This window comes from Botryllus schlosseri, chromosome 6, assembly GCF_051294905.1.
Source record: "Botryllus schlosseri isolate E-star chromosome 6, Bs_hap1, whole genome shotgun sequence".
NCBI classification, from domain to species: Eukaryota; Metazoa; Chordata; class Ascidiacea; order Stolidobranchia; family Styelidae; genus Botryllus; species Botryllus schlosseri.
Window position 1 is genome coordinate 5,163,517 of NC_137241.1, and position 20,486 is coordinate 5,184,002.

General features: G+C 42.4%; 1 protein-coding gene across 4 annotated transcripts in view; it reads right to left on the reverse strand.

Annotated features, from left to right (window-relative positions):
- LOC145440511 (isoleucine--tRNA ligase, mitochondrial-like) overlaps positions 1–20,486 on the reverse strand; it is a 227,074-nt gene that overhangs the window by 57,067 nt on the left and 149,521 nt on the right. For 3 of the 4 annotated variants that reach the window (XM_080318135.1, XM_080318134.1, XM_080318137.1), the window contains 7 exons: positions 18,570–18,691; positions 16,648–17,241; positions 13,117–13,458; positions 8,172–8,525; positions 7,377–7,510; positions 6,320–6,554; positions 3,916–5,198 (listed from right to left, as the gene is read on the reverse strand). The exons of the other annotated variant lie outside the window; for it this stretch is intronic. In XM_080318135.1, the coding sequence (XP_080174261.1) occupies positions 5,058–5,198; positions 6,320–6,554; positions 7,377–7,510; positions 8,172–8,525; positions 13,117–13,458; positions 16,648–17,241; positions 18,570–18,691 (1,922 nt within the window). In that variant the 3' untranslated portion in view covers positions 3,916–5,057. Of the gene's footprint in view, positions 1–3,915; positions 5,199–6,319; positions 6,555–7,376; positions 7,511–8,171; positions 8,526–13,116; positions 13,459–16,647; positions 17,242–18,569; positions 18,692–20,486 lie in introns of those variants that run through there. 4 annotated transcript variants of the gene reach the window in all.

Genomic DNA, 20,486 nt, shown 5'->3' on the forward strand with positions numbered 1-20,486 from the left:
ATTATTTTATAATATAGGTTTTGTAATCTCGATGTGTTGTGACGTGTGCAAAAAACGAAATAATCTAACGTACGACAAGTGTTGCAGAAAATTCATAGTTTTCGCTGGTTTTGTAAACATGTTTATGGTAGTGTATTTTCGTAATCAGGAATTGAAAATAAAGCGCGAATATTTGTTCAGTTTCACGCATCAGTCGCATCACTCAATCAATAATCGTAAGATTATATTTCTTCTGCCCAAGACACTCACAGAATATACAATGCCATGTAAGTAACAGACAGGAGGATGCCGAGACGACCAGTCGCGGTTTCTTGATCTGTCACCCACTTCGGGCGCTCGTCCTAGTCAATCACATTTATTAATATTTTCATTATTTCAAAACATCACAAGGCTGCAATACGATGAAAACATAGGAAGGTGTCGAAACAACGTGGCCTTTAAGATGAGACACCCTACTTGATCACCTCTTGTCGTTACACTAACACTGTTGCCCTACCTCGCCCAGACATTGCTTCATTGATCATTTGCTACCATCGTTTAATTTTTCTTCTATTTTATTTTTTTAACTACTGTAACCTTTTTTACAGCCAGACTGCTTAGAGTCAAGTGTACCTGTTTGATGCTGGTGTGATCAGACTAGATGACCTTCACGGTCTTATCGATCATTCCTATCTAATACCGAATACTGTGCAAGCATATTTTCTGTACCACCATCACTGCCGTGTGTTATGTATTTTGGTTGGATGAAAATAAAGACTCTCTCTCTCTCTCACCCACCTTAGCCTAGGCGAAGTAAAGTAGAGGCATACACACTGAATGAAAAGTAATGCAGAGAATATAAGACGCAAGCGACAAAATGAGGTGGCATGTGGCGGAGGGCGAAGCCGACATTAGGACTTGGTCCGGTAATCCTGATGGCTGGCTAGTAGTGCCAGATGCCACAGCCTTTTCGATGTGAAACTTCATTCGTCGGTCCTTTTGGTCGCTCTTTTTTGCTCTCGTGTTTCTTTCATTCTTCATCGGGTCTTTTTTCTGAGCTTTTTTTCGCCGTAAGAACAACGACACGGGGAAGAAGAGCCGAGAATAACCTCGGACGGCGGGATTTGAATCCGGGCCGACGCTCACCACTACACGCTATCTCCGCGACAGGACTGCCAAAGTCACTGTTTCGGAAATTGGGATTGGTGGGACAAAATCGCTCGAAATTTAACGCCAAGCATCGTTTCTGGCATTTCCAAAGAAATGTCGAGATAAAAACTTTCCTTGTGTTTCTAGATCGCTGCTAACTGAGTAAATTCGCGGATCAGAAACCACCAATGGAAGTAGGCCTACATGATAATAAATTAAGCGATGCACCGATATCATAGTGTTCTATGCTAATATTGTGGAATGGACTGTGCGCTCTGCGCCGTATTCAGTACATCGTCCATCGAGTTCGAGGGTTATTTAGAGTTATCATGTGGGCTTATGGTTGACGTTGTTTTCTCCAAGACTCAAGCTGTTGATCGTTTTATTTGGCCGCAGAACACCTGCACAATGTGCACATCGACTGCTGATGTTGCGCAACTCCTGAGAGGCCTGGCTAGAAGTGTCATGTCAATTCGACTTATTGTCGCAAAAGCAGACTACTAGCTGTTGAATAAACGACTATACTATAGGTAACGACGACGTTTGACAAGAGGGGAGATAATACAGTCTTTGACAACAACAGCTTGACGCATTTTTGCAGATGCATCGTTACAGTAATGCGTGACGGTTGGCATATATGTAGTTTCCAGCTAACATTTATGTCCCTGCTCAACAATGGAAATAATATGACCATGACCAATTGACCATCATTGGAAGGTGCCGCGTCCGAAACTGATAAATTGGCACATTCTTAGTTTACAAAAATGAACTATGACGATTGGCAACGATTATCGCTCGTATTTCCGCATGACTTTGGCAACTTCGCAATTTCGACATGACTTTGGAACCAGTAGTCCTGCACGAACAACTGTATACTAGGGCTGTTCAAAAATAACTTTTTTTTCCGGATTCCAGCCATTCAGTGATTAAATCGTCAGGTTACCTTAAAAAACGCTGCACACCAAATTTGGTTTAATTCTAACAAGTATAGGGCTCCGCGGATCCAATTAAAAATTTTACTTTATACAGGAAAATTGAAAAAAAAAATTTTTCAAATTTTTCTGTCAACCCCATGAAATTGTTGAGCTGTCTTCAGAGACGATGCAAATAAAATTTGACCCAATTCGGACTAGTAGAAGTGGAGTTATTGGAGTTTTTTGTTGATAATTCTCCAATTATCCTTGATTGGTGGATAATCCGAGAATTATCAACGAAAAACTCAAATAACTCCGTTTCTACTGGTTGGAATTGACTCAAATTTCATTTGCATGGTCTTTGAAGACATCTCAACATTTTCATGGGGTTGAGAGAAAAATTTGAAATTTTTTTTTTTTAATTTTACGTATTAAATTAAAAATTTTAATTGGCTCTGCGGACGCTTAGACATGTTCGAATTGAACCAAATTTGGTGTGCAGCCTTTGTTGTGGCAACCTGACAATTTAATCAGTGAATGGCTGGAATCAGGAAAAAAAAGTTATTTTTGAACAGCCCTACTGTATACCTTGCATTCGCTCAAATCATTCTTTAACAACTACGTTTTAAATATAGCCTACAGCAAATCCTTGTGCGATGGGCTAATCGTGCTTCACCCTTCAGTTTAACGAGCGGTCTGATCTAAGGAGCGGCGCGGCGGGAGAGAAATCGGCCTATCGCCTCTTAAAACAGATTTACCGTTTGGAACTTTTCACCGGAACACCACCCACGCGCAACAGTTCGGTTGAATAAATTCATCAGATCAAACACCACAAGATCGCGACTTGGTTATGTCAATCAATCGATCTACCGTGCGGGCCTACAAATTTAGCAGAAAAGGGAGAGAGAGGCATATACGGTGGGCCGACACACTTTACAGCGCAGTTTGCAATGTACGCTCTGTTATAATTATTGGTCAGTAGGGTTGTTCAAACACAACTTTTTTCAGATCCCTGGGTATCACTGATTAAATTGATAGGTTCCCCAATAAAACGCTGCACACCAAATTTGTTGCAATTCCAACCAGTATACCGGACGCAGAGCCGATTGGAACTTGCGAATTCATTATAATAAAAAATATCTCAAATTTTACAGTCAGCCCCATGAAATTGTTAAGCTGTCTACAAAAACGTTGCAAAACAAATTTGACGCAGTTCCAACCCGTCAAAGTGAAGCTATTTGAGTTCATCATTCATAATTCTGGGCTTTTCCACCGTCAATGCTATTTGGCAAATCCAAAACTTCCAACTGAAATAACTTCGCTTCTACTGGTTGGAATTGCGTCGAATTTGTGTTGTATCGTTTTAGTAGACAGCTCAACGATTTCATGGGGTTCACAGTAAAATTTGAAATTATATTGTAATTTTTTTTATAATAAATTCACAATTTTTAATTGGCCCTGCGTCGGTGTCTGTCTACAGGTTGGAATTGAGCCAAATTTGGTGTGCAGCGTTTTTAGGCAACAATTCATTCAGTGAACTCCGGGATCCGGTAAAAAGTTTTTTTGAACAAACCGACTGGTGAGTGATCACCCAATTTCATTTCCGCAATTATGATGCCACTTGCACCTCGCAATACAGCCTACCGGACACAACTTACTTGGCCAAGAACATTATAAATCATTGCGGCGAACGATAGCCAAGACGAAGAGCCCGCTCCGAATACTCACAAAAGCCGGAACTAGAGCTAGAACTAATCAAAAAGAACAGTCGTTAGCTGTCTGTCAATCAACTAGACTGGTGGTTTTCACAAGCCTGTCGACGCAACCTTTTTCCTCAACAAAGACCACTCCCTTCGGGCAGAAATCACGCAACTTTTCGAAAAAACGCACAATATATTTGCACGGAATACGTTGGTATGACCTCCATAAAATCGCGGCCACAGGCGCGCCCAAACAATGAATCATATATAACAGTAAATCACGCTCGGAGAAGCCAGCGGCCTTCTCGGCGCACGCGAAAATATATTAGAATCCACAGGCTACCGAACGCGCGAGCGCAGCTCAAGCAACGCGAACTGATCACCGAGCATAACGCGAAAGAAAGCACTACCACGATAATATATACATTCTCCGGCCGCCAGATACGAGGAGGCGCGCGCCCAGCGCGATGCCGCCAAACCGCGCGAGTTCGAAAGAGTGAAAATTAAGAACAGGGACAGAATCAATGTATAAAGAATGCGAGCGTTGTGAAGGGAAATATCGCCTAGGACGGCAGCGGTTAAAACGCGCACGCAAAGCCCAGATGTAAGCCTACAAGATGCGTAACCCCGGCAAATGCTATCGCGAAGATAAAGACAAGACAAGTCAGAGCAATAAAACACGGAACTCGCGCGGTTTGCGTTATAATTCAGCGATAGATTACATTTCGAAGCCCGCGTGACAAAAATACGTTTCGTAAACGAAAATTGAAGTACGACACACTGGAAGTGATGTCGAGAAAATAAAAATAAGGTCGGTCGCAAAAGCGCGCGGACCGTAAAATAAAACTTAATGAGAGCTGGGGTGTCGTTAAGAATAAAATATCGCCTACTTCACACGGGTAATAAATTTGGCCAAATTATAGTTTCTTCGGGAGTAATCGCGGCCGTTAATTTCGGCGGGCGATTACAAATTATCGTTTTAAACCGCGTCGCAGGGCTGTATTATTAATCGCAAATCGCGCGGGCGAGAGACGCTCTATTCTGGGCGGGATATATTGAAACTTGTGTTCAGTATAGTAAAAAGAGGAATAAAAAACGGCCGTTAGGCCTACGGAAACTGCTCGAGTCGGGCGTAGTAGACAGACGCGTAACAAACGGACGAAGTAAAAATAAAATCGTAAAGTAAAACAACGCAACGCAAAATAAACACACACGAGCAAGCCTGCTACGACCTGGCGCAAAAAAAAAATGCGAAAATACATCGCGGTAATTTTCATCCATAAATAGCGCGGGGAGATCTGTTCGAAGCCGGGGCTCAGCGGCTCTTGAGCCTGTTGAGCAGGCCCTGTTTGCTTTTCTCGCCGGCCCACGTCTTGCTCTTGATGCGGAACTTCCGGAGCTCGCCGGCGTAGTCCTCGTGGCTCATCGGGATGTAGCCGCACGGGTCGCAGTGCTCCTGCGCGAGAAAAGCAGACTAGTACACGGTACTGGATTTTCAAAATGCACAACTACAACTAGAACTACTCGCTCACGTTCAGAACGCGCAACTAGAACTAACGACCTTTAACGATCCGCAACTAACTAATTTAAACAGAAAAAAAGCAGATTCAACTACGAAACAATTCGTTAATTTTAACACATGTTAAAAAAGATTCATTCCGAAGCAACTCATTTATTTAACACAACTAACCAGCAGGGTTGTTAAAAAAAATACCCTTTTTTTTCGGATTCCAGCCATTCACCAATTAAATTGTCAGGTTACCCTAAAAAACGCTCCACACTAAATTTGGTTCAATTCCAATTTTTTTTGTCAACCCCAGTAAATCGTCGAGTTGTCTTCGAAAACGACGCAAAACAAATTCGACTCGGGTTGACAGAAAAATTTGAAAAAATTTTTGTAATTTTTTTTAATAAGCTAAAATTTTAAACTGGCGCTACGGCGGCTTATACTTGTTAGAATTGAACCAAATTTGGTGCGCAGCGTTTTTTTTAGGGTGACCTGACAATTTAATCAGTGAATGGCGGAAATCCGAGAAAAAAAAGTTATTCTTGAACAACCCTACTAGATACAAAACGCGCAACTAGAACTAGTACTACGGTACTCACTCTTACAAAATAGAGCTATAGACTCGTGGAGCGCCGTGTGGCCGGCGCAAGCGGTGCCTTACAAAAAGCCTAGGACGGAAGTAGGCCGTGCTACAAGCCGGCAGACACGGAACCATAATATCGGCCTGGTGTCAGTTTGTACAGCTCTGGGATGCGTCGCAACTCGCGACCGAAATTTCGCGTCCGGCGCAAACGCGGCGACATCACAAGGCGTAATAAAACCCGGGCCGTAAACGCGCGAATTACACGCCTCGCTCCGCTTGCGGGCAAGATTCGACATGCCGCGCGATTAATCAATTAGCCGGCCTACTTTCGCGGGCGATTCTCGCCGTACACTAGGATCGCGACGAGGTTCAAACGGGCCTCGGTTTATCATAGATTAGCGGCGGGCAATTGTTTTCCCGAGGAGCGAAACGAGAATCAGAAAATACGCTGGCTAGAAACGACCAAAAAGTAATCACGCCATCCCACCTTCTTCAATTTAAAAAACTCCTTATACCCGTCTTTCAACAGGTAGATCTCGGGATAGTGCAGAGCCGGGTAGGTGTTGAGCGAGCGGTCGTAGTTGCGCAGGAAGCGCGCCAGCCTCGGGGCCCGTTCCGAGCTGAACTCGCAGTGGAACACGAGCACGTGCGGGCGCGCGTCGCCGGTCTGCGTCTGGTGCTGTTTGGCCCGCGCCCACAGAGGCTTCGCGCAGTTGAAAAACCTGAAATGTACCAAACATATATTAAATATACAATAGTGTTAATTTAAATCTCATCAGCGCACTGAAGCCGCCTCAAATTCGTCTGAAATCGGCATTGTAATTTAATGAAATTAGCCTAGGTCGAATGCTACTGTCATTTTGATTCCATAAATATCAATGAAAACCTTGCCAACGCGCTGAAACCGCCCCGAATGCTGCGTTTGCTCGAAAAAAAACGCAGATTTCAGATGTTGAGGGCAATTTCGGGGGGGTTCTAGTGCGCTGATCCGATTTTACTTTATGTTTTTGAAATCAGTGCGACGGCAGCTTTCGGTCACGGCCAGCTTCATTAAATTCCGCGCTACGGCCACCAGCTATAGGGATCGCCAGAAATCAGACATTCGCCAATGCGGAATGCTGACAAGCTAATTGCAATCTAATCTGCTTGTGTCTATGCTCTAAAACTAATTATTATCTAATTTGTCAAATGCTTCTACGCATTTACTTTAATTCTAAACTAATTTCAGGTTTTCCTGAAAATGCTACAGGAGAACACTGTAGTACAAAACGAGCCAAGCTTGCTGTCGAGAAATTTGTTCCTTCTCAGAACTTGATTAAATTTCCAAGTTTTCGTGAATTCCATAATTCTAATTCTGATCTAATTTGAAAAACAAAACTGTAGCTATTATTCTCGATCTATTGTAATTTGGAAAAAACTACATATATCTACAATTATAATCTGATTTAGAAAAGCTAAAAATCTTCTAGTCTGCCAAAACGAAGCAAAAAAAAATCGGTGGCTGCCTTTCCACATTCGCTAACAAGGCCATGGCGCGCTCTCACCTTTCCACGAGCTGCTCCTCGGTGTAGATATTGTGCGCGCCGTCGATGTGGCCGCCTTCGTACTCGTACGTGTATCGGCAATCGACCAATTCCAACATTCCGATGCCGTGTTCCTTCTTCAGGGCTTGCGATAACTGAACGGGTAAAGTGTCGCGAGATTATATGAAGGTGAATTCGGAGAAGCCAAAAACCGCGATTACATCGACCATATTCCATAACTGGTAGCCTTTGACTTTGTGACTACCAGAGGTGGCTAGTAAATGTACATAAAGTGGGTTTCCAATTTTTTTGGCTATGCCATAAAATTGGTAAGTTATCTTTTTTTATCTAAAAAAAACAATGCATTAAAAATTTGGCTCAATTCCAACCCGTAGAATCAAAGTTTTTGCAAAAATAGTATTAACGGTGGGAAAAGCTCCGTGAAACATAAAACTACTCACCGTAAATACTATTATTTCAAATCCAGAATTTTTTAACGTTAATAATTTCGTTTCTACATGTTGGAATTGAGGTGAAAATATGACGCGCAACATTTTTTTCAGCCAACCTACCAATTTTATCGGCTAGCCAGTGAAATTTGAATAAAAAGGTGTTTTTGAACAAACCAACAACAAGTTCCAATATACAGTTGAAAAGTATATTCATGTTAAAATAAACTCAAATATTTTCGGCTGACACTCGTCAGGGGTAATCGTCAGCAACTAGTAGAGAATCGGGAAGAATATTGTATATCAACAATCGTATCACTGTCGTAAAACAACCCTCCAACAACAACAAAAAAAACACAGAACTAACCGTGACCGAAGAGATGTACTTTAAATCCTGCTTCCGGCCTGCCACAGTGGGCAGGGAGCATTTCCGACTGAAATCGCCCACCAGATCCTGATCCCGACACCCGTCGTCCACCGCCTTCATTATATCCAACTCGTTGTAGGACCGCGACCGGTTCAACCCCGGGTCGGACAGCTTGGGCGACCCGGATTCGTCCGTGAGGGAGGCAAAGGTCCGGGGTCGCTTTATAGATACCGGGGTGGTGTCGTTGGAGGACCGCTCGCAGTTGCGTCCGCCGCGCTTGAGTTTCATGAGAGCCCGCCGGGACGGCACCAGGGGTGGCGCGCTCGGGGACCGGAACAGCTCTCTGGGCCTCAGCTGAGAACGAAACTAAAATTCAAAACAAAACAGGACGTAACTGCGTCGGGACAACCAGGGTCGGTTTCAGCCAGGGTTGTAATCAAGTCGCAAGGCTACGAGTCTCAAGTCAATCTCGCTTTTATAGTTTTGACACGAGTCAAGTCGAGTCGTTTTCAATTCGCCACCGAGTCAAGTCCGAGTCCAAGACAGCGAGCAGAGGGTCGAGTTTCCAGTTAAAGTCTCGATAAACCCAACTTTTATAACTCTGTTTGGTGATATCGAATTGTTCGCATTTATATTATACTAATTTTTCTCACATTTTGCAGTTTCTGGTCGCATTTTCAATTAAGAGTACCAGTAAAGACGAAGTCCTGACAATGTGGTTACTTTACTATTCTTCGAAATTACAATGACATGTCGGTCTCGGCCGTCTGAGTCTTGAGTCTCGAGTCCAAGTCGAGTCAACACACAGATCGACTCGAGTCGAATCATTTCCGTATTTTTAGAAAACCACTCGAGTCTCATGACTCGGGTCATTACAACCCTGGTTTCGGCCAGAGTCGAAAAGCGACCAAAGTAGAATCAGAATTTAAATGCAGCTAAACATTTTTTTTTTCAAATTTAATTAGAATTGGCAACAACTTGGTAATTGATTAAGCAAGTAACTTGCGGATTAGAAAGAAATGCAACAAAAATAAAACATTTCAAATCAAATTAGATTCCATTCTCATCAGATATGAGAGCGGCAAACGTCTGCAGTCTGCACACCAAGCTTGGTTCCTTTTGCGCTACACAGCTCTGTAGCATTTCCAGTAAAAGCAGTAATTAGATTATACAAATATTAGATCATACGGGGGAGGGGGGGGGTAATCTAATTCTAAATGTAATTTGTGAAATGTTTCTATGCACCCATTTTAATTATAATAAAAACTGTAGCTCTAATACGAATTTGAATCGAATTTAGAAAAAAACTGTGTAGCTATGACAGTAATTCTTCTATACTAATTTGGAAAAACAGTGTAGCTATAATACCAATTCTAAACTAATGTGGAAAAACCGTGTACGGTAGCTATAATACCAATTCTAAACTAATGTGGAAAAACTGTGTAGCTATAATACCAATTCTAAACTAATGTGGAAAAACCGTGTACGGTAGCTATAATACTAATTCTAAACTAATTTGGAAAAACAGTGTAGCTATAACACTAATTCTAATTGGATTCGGAAGAACTGAGTAGCTATAATACTAATTCTAAACTAATTTGGAAAAACTGTGTAGCTATAATACCAATTCTAAACTAGTGTGGAAAAACTGTGTAGCTATAATACCAATTCTAAACTAATGTGGAAAAACTGTGTACGGTAGCTATAATACTAATTCTAAACTAATTTGGAAAAACTGTGTAGCTATAATACCAATTCTAAACTAGTGTGGAAAAACTGTGTAGCTATAATACCAATTCTAAACTAATGTGGAAAAACTGTGTACGGTAGCTATAATACTAATTCTAAACTAATTTGGAAAAACAGTGTAGCTATAATACCAATTCTAAACTAATGTGGAAAAACTGTGTAGCTATAATACCAATTCTAAACTAATGTGGAAAAACTGTGTACGGTAGCTATAATACTAATTCTAAACTAATTTGGAAAAACAGTGTAGCTATAATACCAATTCTAAACTAATTTGGAAAAGCAGTGTAGCTATAATACCAATTCTAAACTAATGTGGAAAAACTGTGTAGCTATAATACCAATTCTAAACTAATGTGGAAAAACTGTGTAGCTATAATACCAATTCTAAACTAATGTGGAAAAACTGTGTACAGTAGCTATAATACTAATTCTAAACTAATTTGGAAAAACAGTGTAGCTATAACACTAATTCTAATTGGATTCGGAAGAACTGAGTAGCTATAATACTAATTCTAAACTAATTTGGAAAAACAGTGTAGCTATAATACCAATTCTAAACTAATGTGGAAAAACTGTGTACAGTAGCTATAATACTAATTCTAAACTAATTTGGAAAAACAGTGTAGCTATAACACTAATTCTAATTGGATTCGGAAGAACTGAGTAGCTATAATACTAATTCTAAACTAATTTGGAAAAACAGTGTAGCTATAATACCAATTCTAAACTAATGTGGAAAAACTCTGTAGCTATAATACTAATTCTAAACTAATTTGGAAAAACTGTGTAGCTATAATATCAATTCTGAACTAATTTGGAAATTAACGGTGCAGCTGTCGTACTAATTCTAACATAATTCGGAAAAAATGCGCAGCTCCAATACTAGTTCTAAACCAATTTGGAAAAAAAACTGTCTATCATCCATCATGTCTATCATCCTAACTCAAACACAATTCGGAAAAGCGGAAAATTTTCCAGATGCCCAGCTCTGGGCTGTATAGATGTAATTTACATTCACGTCTCCGGCGCTATCAAGCTGTCGATTAGCGCAAATTTTCGCGACAGTGACTGGTCGCGTACGGTTGCGGCAATAAACGTTCAGAGGCGCCGCGCGAAAGACGGACTACATTCGGCGCCGTAACGAGTCGTTGTCGTAAACACAATTTCGCCCGATAAGGGGCAAGGGCCGTCGCACTTAAATCCACATTCGTACCGCAACAAACAGCGAGGCAGAGAACGTCCTTACGGGCCATAGGTGTGTTTCCACGCCCGTATATAAAGGTATATATATAGGCTGGAAATCAGTCAGATACACCAACAGGGGGTTCTATTTCGTGTACCACCCCCAAGAAATCTTGAAAAGGTGGTACATAAACTGCCCACTACACCCCTGGAATATATCTCCGTGAGGAATGGTATATTCGACTCGTTTCCACCCTTTGATATGGGTGTGAAATCACGATTTGACACCCAAAACAGTATTGTTTACGTAATTCACACCTTATGGTACGTTGGAATTACTGTAAACACACCTATTTATCGCCCACTGATTTACAGCCAGGGTTCATCAACAAATTTTATCGAAGGTCCTGTTACAACAGTTTTAAGATTTGCTTAGCCCCGTTATGAATCTCATGAAATAATTTACGGTCATACTATATAGATTACTAACCTACGGATGGATACGCAACTCCCGCAAAACCCGTCGTTACGCTCGGGCAAAGAGTTGCACTTATTGCTGAGCAATCTAAAAGCAGCATAATTGGTAGTGCTATAACTGGCGACCAGAGCGCTGAAAATTAATAGAACTGGTCTTAATCGAAAGCTAGTTTCGCACTGATTCCGACAGGACCAATTAAAATTTTGTCAGAGCAATGGAACCACCTCAAAACAGCTCTCAAAGTCTGAAAATCGGCATTGTTCCGAACGATCGCTTGACGAAATTGACCATTGTTATGTTCCATCGTGTCGCGGCGCTTCCATTGTTGGAACAATGCCGATTTTCAGACTTTGCGGGCTGTTTAGGGGTGGTTTCATTGCCCTGACAAGATTTCAATCTGTATTTTCGGAATCAGTGCGGCACTAGCATTCGATTAAGACCAATTATATTAAATTTCAGCGCTCAGATCGCCAGCTAGAGCCAGCACCACCAATTACGCTACTTTTAGATTGCTCAGCAATACGAGAGACTGCTTGCCCAAGCGTAACCACCAGGTCCGTAGGTTAGTAATCTATAGTGATACAAACGTAATGCAACACAACTATATGTAACATCCGGTAAAGCGGTATTATCGTAAGCCATAAAGCGTGATAATTGTCATAGCTGGTGGGAGAATTGGCATAGCTGATTCTGCTAGTTCCTTAAATTCTGATTATAAAGGCGTGCTAGTCGACTAAGGAGCTAGTGCTAGGGGTGAAGGTTTTCGCTGGTCATACAGACGCAAAATCTATTCCTTATCAACTTCATGTTTGAAAACGAGACTGCTTTTACTCTGTTTTCGCAAATCAACGATAACCAATTAGGTTTTTTCAAAAAACTAAGCACACATTAATACAGATTAAGGCCCGGATTCAACGGCGAAAAGGTCCGCGTTCGTACCGCAGCCCGCCCCGATTTACAGCGCGCGTCTCGAGCGGATAAAAAACAGAGCAACCCCTGTGTGGTCTCAAGCCCAAAGAAAACTATCCCGCGTCCGATAACGCTACACACTTCAAATTCCCGCCGCGTCACGCCCTCGAGCGCGCAACGCAAAAAAAGCGAGAGACAACTACAGGAAATAGCGATCGCCGACCATCCGTCCGGCGTAATTAATCGTGCCCGGCCTAGCGAGAAGTTACAAGCTATTTTGACAGCTAGAAAACTTCCAACCTTTCCAAATTAGATTAGAATTAGAATCATATCTACGCGGTTTTCTCTTTCAAAATGGTAAGAATTAGGATTAAATTGAATTTTGAATAGGGAATATATGCAACAACAAAAATGACGTTCTGTTCGTATCAAACCAGAGTTCCTTCCCATAAGTAAGAGAATGACAAATGTCTGTGCAGCGGAATTGGCTGGTTTCGCTCTGTACAGTTCTACCGTTAACGTTTCACAAATTATATTAGAATTAGGCTACCTTCATTCCCGTCTAATCAGTCAAATTACACAACTAGAATCACCTAGAGTTATGCAGTTGTTTCTGACACTCACCAAGTCATCGACTTTCGCGCTTTTCGCGCACCCGAGCGCGCTTATCGAATCCGTGGTATCGTTACACGACGATCCCGCCGACGCGCTCCCGCCATCACCAAGCAGCAGCACCCCGCTGATCAGCCCGTCAAGAGCGCGCGGCGTGTCGGACGACGATCGCTCCGAGTCGCAGCCGGCGGACTCTTTCACGTTTTCCGCCAGCATGTTGGCTATCTCCTCTTCCCGGCACGAGGAAGAGGAGGAGAACCTCTCTGTGCTGGAGTTGGTTTTGAGATCTTCGTCGTCGCTGTCGCGGCTGCACAGGCTGGAGTGGGACAGCACGTAATCGTCGTCGTCTTCGCCCTGGAATTGAATTAAAGGGGTTTGAAAATTTCGCGTTCAGTAGACCAGTGGTTCTCAAGACTGTGGTCAAGCGTCACGCGAACTGTTGGGTGGTTTTTGAATGTATTCAACTTGCTGTGCTTTCCAGCAGCTAAAACCGCAATAAACGCGTGATGTAAACGCAGGGTGGCATTTAAAACAAATGGTTGCTTAAAACAATTTGTTTAATACATGTTTTAAACAGTGTTTTAAACAAAGGCCTTTTTAAAAAAAATTGTGTTCAAGTGGTAAAATTGTGCCATAATTGTGTAAATACTTTCCAAAAAACATGTTGCATGAGCCTATACGGACAATTACCACCCGATACAGTGACGCATATCGATATGGGACGGTTGAAACGCCCCAAATAGTCAGTTCAACAGCTATAGTACAGATATTTCGTCAAACGAGCTATATTTTCCCCAGATTTTCTTTTGTCAATGTCAAACCATGACGTCACAATTGAATAGTCGTTTTACCCACGCTTGTTTCAAATGCAACCCTATGTAAACGTAATATTTACTTCAGTTGGGCATTGTGATTCAACCATTTGATCGCAATGAAACGCGGAGATGAATGCTCGCCACAGTGTGCGCAGACTTCTAATCTTCTTAGTTAACGGTCAACAAGCTACCGTTTTTTGAGTAATTCTAGTTCTAGTTGCGCGTCTTAAAAATCCAGTAGATCGTACTAGTCAGGTTTTGACTAACAGCGACAAACACTAAGCGATATGAAACTAAATTTTTCAAATATCAAAGTCATGTACGCCGACGAGCTTGTACATTGACAGCAGCCTTCATAACGCGATTACGATGGTCGACTTGGGACGATCCAATCGACAACAGACTTTATCAGGCCGATATAGAGCGAGACCGCACCAAAACGACACGTGCGATCATTCTCGCTAATCCAATTGCGAATAGGAATTTATCGCCACAACACTCCGGCTATCAACGCGCCGTGAACACAACACCGATTCAAGCAGGTTCATGTCCGTAGGGACATACACACAGCAGTAAAACGCTAAAAGCGGTTGACGCACGCCGCTTCCGTGCAACCTATAGGATCCGCAGTTACGTTTCAAACAATCTATTAAAACCTATCGATTTCAGTCCTTACTAGGCCTATCCAACGTATCGCCAAGACGCCGACAAATCTGTCGCACACTGCTAGTGAAAATGTGTGTAGGTAGGTGTTACACGCAAAGACAACCCAGACCTCAGAATTCGCAAACTACTATCTCGGTGTGTTGATCGAATATTTCACCCCGTTTGTTGACATTCCCGTATGTGCGTCTCAATTTAATAATTGCGCCATCATTATCAATCGTCGCTTGTCTTTCTCTGTATATTTTCAGTCGTTTGGTCAGTTCGTTTGGTTACTTAGCGGACGAGACCATTCTGATCGATTCTTGGTACGTCGTTTTAAATCCCACGTGCATACGTCTGTGCTTATTTTAATTTGTCAAACATCATTTGGACTGAACTATCGTGTTTGATTTATAACGCGGTACAATTCCGCGGAAAGGGTTCTGTTTTCGCGTGCTGCCTCTCGGGTGCGGATTGTAACATCATCCAACACGGAGAGCGGGATTTCGTCTCGAGCGAGCGTTAAAATTCCGGCCGCGCATTGAAGCCGATAACCGCATCGCAGGATTCGTGTATGTTGTGATGTATCTGTTATGTTCATGTTTATGAAATTCATTTTGAAGCCGAATCGACATTTGAGGATATTCCCAGAGGTACGGAACTTCAACATACCATTGAATAGCATATTCATATTGAAATGAACGCGAATATTTTCCGGCTGACACTCGTCAGGGGTAATCGTCATCAACTAGTAGAGAATTGGGAGGAAAATTGCACGTCAACAATCGTACACACAATATGATGTCGGCGTCACGAAAGTTCTAATAATCAAGGTGAACAGACGGCTTATGCTCAATACAGGCTACTGTGATTTTTGATTACGATACACGCAAACTAGTGCTGTTGGCGCGAACTAAGTTGGCGTATTTTGATAAAAATCCACGACTGTCAGCCGACAATGTTCAGGTATATCTCAAAATGAATATACTATTCACGTGTATATTGAAGTTCTGTACCTCCAAGGAGCTCTTCAATAATTAAAAAACGAATCAACATTCTGCGCGCGTTGAATTCGCTTTGGCCGCGCCCGTTGGTAGCAATCTAGCAACACCGACACCTGTGTATAATGCAGGCGTGCAGTGAAACGCACGCGTTTCCGTTCCGAAAAGCGGACAATCCCAGCCGCGACGCCAGACAAGCCTACTCAGCGCTCATCAAGACACGCAAACGCGCTACGCAACAGAAACAGGTTTTCCACGGCGGCAAAACGCTGAGGTTCGTCAAAGTAGACTTGGACAACTCGATAGTTCTAACTGTCTTATTAAACTAACTACAGCGAAATGCCGGTAATCTAATTTGAATGTAATTTCTGGAATGTTTCTTTGCTCTAATTGAAATTATAATCTAGTTTGCGAAATGTTCCTACATTATGATTTCAGTTCGTATATAATATCTGGTTATACTGAAAATGTTACAGGAGCCAGGTTTGCTGTACCAGTGTACGTACAATGTATAATTTCGGGCTGTTCAGAAATAACTTTTTTTTCCGGATCCCAGCCATTCAGTGATTAAATTGTCAGGTTACCCTAAAAAACGCTGCACACCAAATTTGGTTCAATTCTAACAAGTATAGGGCTCCGCGGGTCCAATTAAAATTTTTAATTCATACAGAAGAATTGAAAAAAAAATTTCAAATTTTTCTGTCAACCCCATGCAATTGTTGAGCTGTCTTCAGAGACGATGCAAAAAAAATTTGACTCAATTCGGGCTAGTAGAAGTAGAGTTATTGGAGTTTTTCGTTGATAATCCTCGGGTTATCCTTGATTGGTGGATAATACGTGGATTATCAACCAAAAACTCCAATAACTCCACTTCTACTAGTCCGAATTGAGTCAAATTTTAATCGAATTTGGAAAACGCTGTGTAGCTATAATTCTAGTTCTAGCCTAATTTGTAAATAACTGTATAGCTGCGATTCTAATTTTATCATAGAAAAATTTAAACTTTTCAAGCTATCCTAGTCTGCTGTCAGCAAAATAGATGGTTAGTTTGTACAAGCTTGATCAATTTCAAACGCACTCACCGTGACGATCGGCGCCGACAGCGCCCTGCAACCGAACTTCCGTCCCGCGAACTCCGTCACGTCCGCAAAAACCGGAACCGGCCGCCGTCCCGACAAAATCGCGTCCGCGGACTTCGTCTTCCTCTCCTGCGCGAATGCGCTCTTTGCGTTCAGTGACTTGCTGCATTTTCTCTTCCTAGTCGCCGGAGCCGATGTTCCAGATCCGGATACGGCGGAGTCTTCCAAGACCCTTTTGACTCCGGCCTGCTTGCTAGCCTCGTCTAGAGAACGGGAAGCCGCCGGCACGTTGCCGTCTATGTCTCCGAGGATTTGCCGCGCGGGACGGGAATCTCCCGACCGCACCGTTTTAAACGCGGAGGATTTACCGTGTTGGAAATGGTTTACAAGCAACGGGGAAGACATGAGCGCGCTTTCTGTCTTTGTGCGCCTGTAGGACTTGCCGATCGGGGAGAAATTTTCGCTGAAACCGATCGGTTTGCGGTTGTAAGGGGCGGCGTGATTGTTCGGTTTTTGCTTGCTGGGTTTGGCGTAGACGCCGTCGCCGGCGCACGTTTTCACGCGGCCTTGCAGCACGAGAGCGCGCGATCGTCGGCCCTGGAGGCATAAAAACGGGGATGAGATGAATCTGTGTCATGTTCGTTAGTTTGTGATATTCATGTTTCTCGACTACTATGGTCATTTGCACCAGGGCAATTTTCTTCGGTTTTATTCCGTAGCAGCTGACATTGTAGCACGGCCCACTACTAGGCTTTAGTAAGACACCGCTTACACAGGTGAGATGGCGAGGAGCCTAGATAAACCTCTAACACTTGGGTCGGAATTGGTGTTGCAGTCGTGGATTATACCACTACGCTATGTCGCCACCACGGGTTTTCATGAATAATGCAGGGATTACCCACCGTCCAGGCTATTTTTGCGAATCCAAAATTTACAATTGCAATAACTTCGCTTCTACCGGTTGAAAGTGATCAAAAATTGTCAAGCATCATTCTTTTAAACAACTTAAAGGGGCACTGCACTCTAAAAATGATGTGGTCTCAAATTGAAAGGCAAAACGAAAAAAAAATTTTGGCCGCAGCCATCCGTAATGGAGCTGCAATGCATTGAAATTTCAACAGGGGTTTCACGCTCCAGCAGTCACGCAGAGATCGAACAATATATAGTTGTCAGCCGATGTTATGAAGGAAATATGTCGTACGTACACGCCAAGGTGGTTTAGATACCGCGTTCAACGGGAGATGTCCATTGTCCAATGTCCAGTCAGGAGATTTACGTCAAAATCGGGCCTAGTGTATTCCATTTCTTTAAGACAGAAATAGATCATGTCCAACAATGTTTTATACATAAACAATGTTTTATACATAAGAATAGGATATGATCTATTTCTGTCCTAAAGAAATAGAATACACTAGGCCCGTTGACATGTCCCGTTGAACGCGGTATTTAAACCACCTTGGCGTGCACGACATATTTCCTTCATAACATCGGCTGACAGCTATATATAGTTCGATCTCTGGGTGACTGCTGCAGCGTGAAACCCCTGGGGAAATTTCAATACATTGCAGCTCCATTGCGGTGGCGTTCCGAAGAAAATGGCTGCGGCCAAAAAAAAATTTTCGTTTTGCCTTTCAATTTGAGACCACATCATTTTTAGAGTGCAGTGCCCCTTTAACAATGCCATGTTAATTTTTATTTTTTCATTTTAATAAATTCGAAATTTTCAAACGCCTATGCGTTCACATCTACAAGTTGGAATCAAGCCAAATTTGGCCTGAAGCGTTCTCGGGCGACCTAACAACGTGATCAGTGAATCCCAGGAATCTGAAAAAAGTGACCAGACCAGACACCAGACACCAATACCGGCGTCCGAGAAAAGTCCAGATATATCTCACAACGGCAAAAAACACGCTCAAGATACGCACCTTGATACGCGACATAGACCCCGCTTTCTTGAGAGGCAGCGGCACGTCCGCCGCGCGAACCTTGCCCGGCCCCTGGTTCTCTTTCCCATCGTCAGACAGCCCCGCCGTTTCCGAGAGCAACCCTACGAAAAGAATCGAGTTTTACCGCGAAGCGAGAAATCGACACGGCTGCCGCGTGCGCTCAAGACAAAATAAAGGATATCCTAATCCGTCAACTGTCCGCGTCGCGCTGATCCAAGGTGTCCGGTTTCCAACGATGTTTCGATGGCTGCTTTCCGGTTACATTCATGCGGGCGAATGCCGCGGAAACCGGGAGATCGCGCGCTTCAATCAAAATCGCCATTGTGATGTTGTGACCTCGGCGCCACCGTACAATTTTCCAGTTACGAAGCTAAGCCGGGCTGGGCAGAGCCGAGTATCACTTATTACGACGTCATGACAGTATCAATCGCGTGGAGAAAGTTACAATACGATACCACTAATCGAGGTTTAAAGGAATTGGTGTGTGCAGCCTTTAAATAGGTAGCCTCACAATTTTATCAAGTATCCAGTATAATTTGAGAAGAAAAAAGTCATTTTTGTGAAGAACCCCCAACGGTGCAATACGGATGTTTCCTTCTATATGAGCGTGAATTGTGATGTACGGCACTCGATGAAATCAAAATGTTGTATTCGGCACTTAGCACTTAATTATAGCGCTAACGTAACCCTTTACCCCTACCCAATCCCTAATCGGAACACATTAATACATACGATTGTTGTGATACGATTGTTGATATACAATGTTCTTTACAATTCTCTACTAGTTGCTGACGATTACCCCTGACGAGTGTCAGCCGAAAATATTCGGGTTCATTTCAATATGAATATACTATTCAATTGTATATTGAAGTTCTGTACCTCCAAGAAGCTCTTCTAATACATATATCCGAACTGCCGAGTGCCGAATTAACAATGTTCAGTATATCATAATTCAAGCTCATACTCATTGGAACGTGTATTTTCGAATTTATCAACATTACATTAATGCATCACTTTCATAATAATAGTTGACAAATTTCTAACGCCAAATTCATAACGTCCTCAATTCACTGGAAACCATACAGGCATTCGGCGGTCGAGAATCCTAGCGATTGAAAGATTCTAAAGTTTATAATTTGTGCAGAGAATGAGGGTTGACTTACGTAGTAGAACGTATTCTACACCAGCGGCCCTCAATCGCCGGTCAGCAAAATAGATTTAGATGTTATAGCTCAATTTCAAAGGTTGGAATTTGTAGGCTTGTCCGTTAATTAGAGACATCATCGAACTCAGAACTGACGCGCTGACACGTAATTTACAGCGCTGTGACGTAATAAATGACTTATCGCGTCACAACGCTGCAATTATTGTACCATACTGTTTAATTAAAAAGTAGCAAACATTTGAAACTTGAGAAGACTCGCAACAAAATTTAACGAAATTCGGCAGTACAATTCGGTGACGTTTGACAGTATGCTAGAGTATATCGAACGGCAAAGTCGCTTTTATTATAGGAGAAAGCCACCAGTCAAAATTATTGAATAATATATTCTTGTTGAAGTTCTGTACCTCCAAAAAGCGAGTCAAAATAAAGTTAATGATCTTATCAGGACTTCGCATCGTAGAAACTTCAATAAAATCACGCACAACACTTGTAATAACGAAAGGATAGCAACAAATTTCTAATTTAATCGAAATTCCCATTCTTTACTTTGGCACAGCTACGTAATTTACTTGTTGCGTGTGTTGGGTTTGCACACAGATTTTTCGAAGGTTTACCAGACCCATAACCACGTTTTCCAAGCTCATAATGTCGACAACCTCTGCTCCGTAATCAGATAAGAGTTTTGGGTTGCGCGCGGGACCATTAGTAGATCATTAATCAATCATCAAAGT